At 44.2% G+C, this 7,217-nt stretch overlaps 1 protein-coding gene across 1 annotated transcript; it reads right to left on the bottom strand.

Moving 5' to 3' along the window:
• Nucleotides 1-404: 404 nt before the first annotated feature.
• On the bottom strand, nt 405-5,802 carry LOC127003911 (histidine-rich glycoprotein-like). Its single transcript, XM_050871015.1, has 3 exons — nt 5,752-5,802; nt 4,261-5,601; nt 405-554 (listed from the first exon to the last, which is right to left on the bottom strand). The coding sequence occupies exons 1-3, from the start codon at nt 5,800-5,802 to the stop codon at nt 405-407; spliced, it is 1,542 nt and encodes a 513-aa protein (XP_050726972.1).
• Between the last annotated feature and the right edge of the window lie 1,415 nt (nt 5,803-7,217).

The following is a 7,217-nucleotide window of genomic DNA, read 5'->3' as shown; positions in this document are numbered from 1 at the left end:
TAGGACTAGCGAGACACACCTGAAGCCAGTCACTAATTACCGTCATGTTACCTGTACACGCGGCAGGTGACAGGTGAAGGTTTGACGAGCAGGAGTTAACATCAAATCCTCTCCAATTAAAGAGATACACGAACTTGACCTTACTTACCCCTAAACTTTGGTATTTCGATAAAGCTTGGATCGAAAACTCGAGTGCTAATAAATTACTGCCTTGTCAAGCTTTATCTTCTTATTAAAGCACCTTGGATGTTTGTAATTTGGAGGGAGATAACAGGTCATGCTCTCGTTTGATTACATGCGCTTCGATAACCCTTAACGTAACCAGTAACCAATTCATATCTTGTTTTAATTTACAAGAACAAAAATAGCTGGAGGTCTTGGCAGATGTGGGCGGTGGGCGGTGACTAGGTGGGCGGCAGGGTGTTGAGGGTGAGTGGTGGGTGATGGATGAGGGCCCTTGGGGTGACTGTGGTGTTAGGATGTTGCAGGTGGGTGATGGATGATTGGAAGTAGAGAACGATGAGTGGTCTTGAGTCGTGGATGATATAGTTGGGCTGTGGATGGTGGATGACAGGCAGTGGTTTGGGGGTTAGGGAGTCAGGAAAGTGGTGGGTGATGGATGACTGGAGGTGAAGTGCGCTAAGTGGTTGGAAGTTGCGGATGATGTAGTTGGATTGTGGATGGCGGATGACAGGCGGTGATTTAGAGTGTTAAAAGCAAATGGTGGGTGATGGATGAGTGGAGGTGGAGGACGATGAGTGGATAGGATTTATGGATGTTGTAATTGGGCTGTGGATGGCGGATGACAGGCGGTGGTTAGTGTTAAAAGCAAATGATGGGTGATGGATGAGTGGAGGCGGAGGGCGATGAGTGGTTGGGAGTTGTGGATGATGTAGTCGGTCTGTGGATGGCGCATGACAGGCAGTGGTTGGGGCGGTAGGGAATAAGAGGGAAACAGTGGGTGAGGGATGAATGTTAGTTAGCAGAGTGGAAGAGCAGAGAGCGCTGTGGATTAAGCAGTGGGTAGAGGAAGGTGGACATTGGGTGGTGGTGGGCAGTGAGTGGGCTGTAAGTTGAAGGAAGAGGACGATGAGTAGTGACTGTGGTGTGTTGCGAGAAGGGAAGATGTAAGAGATGGGCTGATGGATGAGTGTTGCTGAGCTGGGAATGGAAGGAAGTGGACGGTGGAGGATGGACTGTGAGTTGAGGTGAGAGGAAGGTGGGGAGTGTTTGTGGCGTTATGGTGTTAGAGGCAAATGTGGGATGATGGATGAGTGTTGGTGGCCTGGGAAGGGAAGGAAGTGGAGGGTGGGGGATGGGCAGTGGACAGGGAAAGGTGTGTGTTGGGCAGGTGAGAATGGGCGGTGCAACACTAAGAAACATCTACATAAACCTTTGCACATTCATACATACATACATGCATAAACACATACATACATATTCGGCATTCCTAAGCCATCCATACCTTTCCCAACTCACAGCAAGAAAGAAAAAAAATAATATAAAGAAAAAAACGAAAGAAAACGAGGTGACGGTTGTGTTGAAGGTGCTAAAAGAGGAGAGAAAGAGAGGTCGAGAGAGAGGGGGGAGGCTGAGGTATACAGGTAAGGGATGGGGGTGAGGAGGTGGAGGTGTCTTGATAAGCTTATAAAGGGTGAAAACATGCCCAGAAATATTTACGTGGGTCCGGGGCGGCAGGGTGACAGGGTGAATGAAGACGAGATAAGCAGGATGAAGAGATGCTGCCTCCACGCGACGCAAGAGGTGTGTGTGTGTGTGTGTGTGTGTGTGTGTGTGTGTGTGTGTGTGTGTGTGGACAGGCGGTGCTCGGTTGGGTTAAAAAGAGAAATTATGAAGGTGGGAAGGATGGTAAGGACGAACCTGCCAGTGAATAAGTAATGCTTTGATTTTTTTTAAAGACATACAACTATTAGTAAAGTGTGCGGACAGGTAGTGTTATGGTGGATTAAAAGTGGTATTAAGAAAGTGGAAAGGTGGAAGAGTATGTCAGTGTGCAAGTAAGGTTTTCATTGTTTTTTTTTTAAGATATATACAACTATGAGTAAAGTGTGTGGACAGGCTGCGTTCTGGTCGATTAAAAGTGGAGAGAGAGAGGCAGAGGGGCAGAGAAGCAGAGAGACAGCGAGACAGAGAGGCAGCGAGACAGAGACAGAGAGACAAACAGACAGACAGAGAGACAAACAGACACAGACAGACAGACAAACATACAAGGTGTAAGATTATGTCAGTGTGCAGGTAAGATTTTCACAGTTGTTGTTTTTAAGATATATGCCAGTATGAAAATGTGTGTAGGCAGGCGGTATTCTGTTGTGTTAAGAGATAGATTATGAAGGTTGGAACAATGTATACTATTCTCAAATGGCTTATCAATACATTATACTCCTCTGCTATATACAGGTATGCTGAGAGTGTTCTTGCAAGACGGATTCTGAAAGTGGGAAAGCATACTAGTCTACAGGTTGCGTGTTGAGTTAGCTAAAAAAAAAAGGTGTATATTAACTCACAGGCTTCAGAGATTATGTCGTAAGTAACGTTGGATGATGTGAATTATAATTAGTGCACAGGTAATGTCTTAAGCAGGCGGTGATGAGTTACGCCGCTGAAATATGTATTTACGATAGACCAACACAGCTGTTATTTCTAGATAGCTGTTTTATGTGATTTAAGTTTTTATTACTTCCATAACCAAAAGCTCCGAGATAAAGAAGACTCGTTACACTTTAAACCCCACAGCATGAGTAAAAGGTAGATGTTGCAAAGGTTAGTAGTACATATATTTTAATTTTTAAGAAGAAAATAGTTCAAAATTCAGTGAAGAGCATACTTGATTAAAACTAATGCTTCGGCAGATACCTCGCGAAATGAAAAATAAGAAAAAAATATGTACAGTAGTAAAAAAAAAAAGCCATTCATGAGTTACTGGAGGGAGCATCTCAGTACCTCTAGAACTGAATTTAACTTTATTTGACATCTGCTTTACAAACCTTTTTTTTTTTCTTTTTTCTCTAAACCTCTTTCATGTGGCCTTTCATTTGTCAACCTTTCCGTAAAATAAAATAATAAAACTCGTCTACATCACCCTCCTGCATTACAAGACTTTTCACCAACATGTGTGGGAAAGGCCAGCGAGGCGGCGAGGAGCTTTGTAGCCAGCGGAAAGTTGTCATAGATTAATTCAAGTCTATTCGGCGTGTCACTGTGGTATGGACCGGTAGGGGAGGGAGGGAAGGGGGGCGGGGGGATGGAGGAGAAAAGGGAATGGAACGAGTAGACGGGAAGCACAATGAGAGGAGAGAAGGGTAGTTAGAATGAATGGGAGGGAAACGAGGGAGGTACAGGGTGTGAATGAGGAAGTGAGGCAGTCGGGGAAAGGAGGGACAGGGAATGATTGTTAGGGAAGAGAAGCCTAGAAACAGGAGGAGGAGGAGGTAATAGAGATAGGTAATAGGAGGTGGAGGACGATGAGTGGATAGGATTTGTGGATGTTGTAATTGATGTATGGATAGTGGATGAGAGGCGGTGAGAGTGTTACGAGCAAATGGTGGGTGATGGATGAGTGGAGGCTGAGGACGATGAGTGGATAGGATTTGTGTTTAGATTAAGGAAGAGATCATGGGAACGAGGGAGTGGGGGAAAGGGATATTCATGAAAACAAGTGACAAGGTGAACAAAAAGAAAGGAAGGGAAGAAGGGGATGAAAAAAGACATTAAGACAGGGAATAGAAAAAAAATAGAGGATACCAATTTAAAAAGGAGAAGTGCAAGGAAGACACCAGTGGGAGCAATGGACGGGATAGAAGAATATATAAAAGCAAAGACTGAGGGAACGAGTCGAGAAGATAAAAGTGAGGATAGAGAAGAAAGAAAAAATCAGAGAGGCAAGAACAAACACTGATAAAAAAGAAAAGCAAATGGAACCAAGAGAGATAAGCAGCCTATTTAAGCCGTCAATAAAGTTGATAGATAAGCAGATAAAAGCAAAGATAAATATAATTGGTGTGAACAGGTACACCAAGAAGAACAAACTAAAACAGGTAAAGATGAAGTTGAGCAAGATGAAGCAACAGGAGAGAGCTCATTTCGGCGTCGGCAAAAGCGATTTAACTCATATTTGTAACCTTGCTTCCTTCTCTTTTCCTGCCATACATATTCCTCACTCTGTTATCATCAAGCAAAACTGTCTCGGATGGGTACGTATGAAGTCCTTGTCTATGTACGTGTGAAGTGCTGTCTGTGTACGTGTGAAGTGCTGTCTGTGTACGTGTGAAGTGCTGTCTGTGTCGTGTGAAGGGCTGTGTGGCGTGTGAAGTGCTGTCTGTGTACGTGTGAAGTGCTGTCTGTGTACGTGTGAAGTGCTGTCTGTGTACGTGTGGAGTGTTGTCTGTGGCGTGTGAAGTGCTGTCTGTATACGTGTGAAGTGCTGTCTGTGGACGTGTGAAGTGCTGTCTGTGGTCGTGTGAAGTGCTGTCTGTGTACGTGTGAAGTGCTGTCTGTGTACGTGTGAAGTGCTGTCTGTGTACGTGTGAAGTGCTGTCTGTGTACGTGTGAAGTGCTGTCTGTGTACGTGTGAAGTGCTGTCTGTGTACGTGTGAAGTGCTGTCTGTGGCGTGTGAAGTGCTGTCTGTGTACGTGTGAAGTGCTGTCCGTGGCGTGTGAAGTGCTGTCTGTGTACGTGTGAAGTGCTGTTTTTGGCGTGTGAAGTGCTGTCTGTGTACGTGTGAAATGCTGTCTGTGTCGTGTGAAGTGCTGTCTGTGGCGTGTGAAGTGCTGTCTGTGTACGTGTGAAGTGCTGTCTGTGTACGTGTGAAGTGCTGTCTGTGTACGTGTGAAGTGCTGTCTGTGGCGTGTGAAGTGCTGTCTGTGTACGTGTGAAGTGCTGTCTGTGTACGTGTGAAGTGCTGTCTGTGGCGTGTGAAGTGCTGTCTGTGGCGTGTGAAGTGCTGTCTGTGGCGTGTGAAGTGCTGTCTGTGGCGTGTGAAGTGCTGTCTGTGGCGTGTGAAGTGCTGTATGTGGCGTGTGAAGTGCTGTCTGTGGCGTGTGAAGTGCTGTCTGTGGCGTGTGAAGTGCTGTCTGTGTACGTGTGAAGTGCTGTCTGTGGCGTGTGAAGTGCTGTCTGTGTACGTGTGAAGTGCTGTCTGTGGCGTGTGAAGTGCTGTCTGTGTACGTGTGAAGTGCTGTCTGTGTACGTGTGAAGTGCTGTCTGTGGCGTGTGAAGTGCTGTCTGTGGCGTGTGAAGTGCTGTCTGTGGCGTGTGAAGTGCTGTCTGTGGCGTGTGAAGTGCTGTCTGTGGCGTGTGAAGTGCTGTCTGTGGCGTGTGATGTGCTGTCTGTGTACGTGTGAAGTGCTGTCAGTGGCGTGTGAAGTGCTGTCTGTGGCGTGTGATGTGCTGTCTGTGTACGTGTGAAGTGCTGTCAGTGGCGTGTGAAGTGCTGTCTGTATACGTGTGAAGTGCTGTCTGTGGCGTGTGAAGTGGTATATGTGGCGTGTGAAGTGCTGTGTGTACGTGGGAAGTGCTGTCTGAGGCGTGTGAAGTGCTGTCTGTGGCGTGTGAAGTGCTGTCTGTGGCGTGTGAAGTGCTGTCTGTGGCGTGTGAAGTGGTGTCTCTTTGGCGTGTGAAGGGCTGTCTGTGGCGTGTGAAGGGCTGTCTGTGGCGGCGAGGATAAGCTTGTCAGGTCAGCTTCTGCTCGTCTTGCTTCTCTTCGGTGTTTATTTTCTTATCAAAGCTTTTGCCGCACATGAAGAACTATTTATATTTTTCTTGGTCGTGGGCGTGGCAGGCATCAAAGACCAATTATTTTTTCCTCTAATTTAAGGTTGTGTTGAAGTATTCTTTGGCCATATATATATTTTTTCTCTTTACAGTGAAGAAAGACTAATAAAAGATAAAGATATATTTTTTCTCTTTACAGTGAAGAAAGACTAGTAAAAGATAAAGATCATTTTTTTCGCTAATTTAAGGTTGTGTTCCAGTATTCTTTGGCCATATATACATTTTTTCTTTACAGTGAAGAAAGACTAATAAAAGATAAAGATCATTTTTTTCGCTAATTTAAGGTTGTGTTCCAGTATTCTTTGGCCATATATATTTTTTTTCTTTACAGTGAAGAAAGACTAATAAAAGATAACGATCTATCCCTCTCTTGAAGAACTGTTTATTTTTTCCCTGGTCTTGGGCGTGTCATGTCTCGATGTCCAATTACTTTTTGTTTTACTCTCTAATTTAAGGTTATGTTCAAGTATTCTTTGGTCTTATATATTTTTTTTTTCAGTAAACAAAGATTAATAAAGGTTGAAAATGTTTGCCTTACGTGAAGCACCACTTATATCTATTTTTTTTTACTCCTGGGTGTGGCATGTCTTAGTATCCGTTTATTTTTTCTCTAATTTAAAGTTATGTTTGTCTATTCGTTGGCCATTTACTGTTTTTCTTATACAGTGAAGAACAAACATTAAGAAGAGGTGAAAATATATGCCTCTGTTTATATTTTTCCCTCGTTTTAAATAGCATGTCTAGTGTCCAAATATTTTTTTTCTATAATCTAAAGTTATTTTCAGTTATTCTTTGGCAACATACTTTTATTTTTACAGCTAAGAACAAAAGTTAAAAGAATGGCGAGGAAAATATATATAGTACATCCTTTGCTTTAATAACAGTATAGTAGTAAAGTAATTTATGTGGTATTGTAATAATGATAAAAGTGTGGTCATTTTAGTGATTTTTCGAGGTGAGAATTGAGGTGCTGCTTTCGTTTACTCGTTAAGAAACCGATCTCTAAGGCTCTCTGTTCGTCCTTTTTCCGGGAGAGTCCGTTCATCCCACCTCGACCCTTTTTTTCCGTCTTGTAACGAGTCAACAATTCCAAGAGGAGGACGTCGGCGTCAGTCCTCGGCATCAGCTCAATTTACCTCCGTTTTTTATCTCCCTCTTATCTCTTTATGGAGCGGCGTTCGGCAGGCTTTTTTATGCACTTATTTTGTAGCTCTGGGCCTCTCGCCTTATGAGTGTGGGATGTATAAAAAAAAGAAACATCGCTGGGAGATTTAGGAAGTGGGAGGCTGTGAGGAGGAGGAGGAGGAGGAAGAGGGAGATGAAGGGGAAGGAGGAAGAGGAGGGAGAGGAGGTGGAGGGGGGAGAATCAGTGCTGTAGAACTGATAGTGGGAGGGAGAGGGGGAAGAGGAAGATGGAGATGAAGGG

Source organism: Eriocheir sinensis, chromosome 26 (assembly GCF_024679095.1).
Source record: "Eriocheir sinensis breed Jianghai 21 chromosome 26, ASM2467909v1, whole genome shotgun sequence".
In the NCBI taxonomy this organism is placed as follows: domain Eukaryota; kingdom Metazoa; phylum Arthropoda; class Malacostraca; order Decapoda; family Varunidae; genus Eriocheir; species Eriocheir sinensis.
Note: the sequence above shows the minus strand (reverse complement) of the source record. Positions and strands in the feature narration are given on the sequence as shown.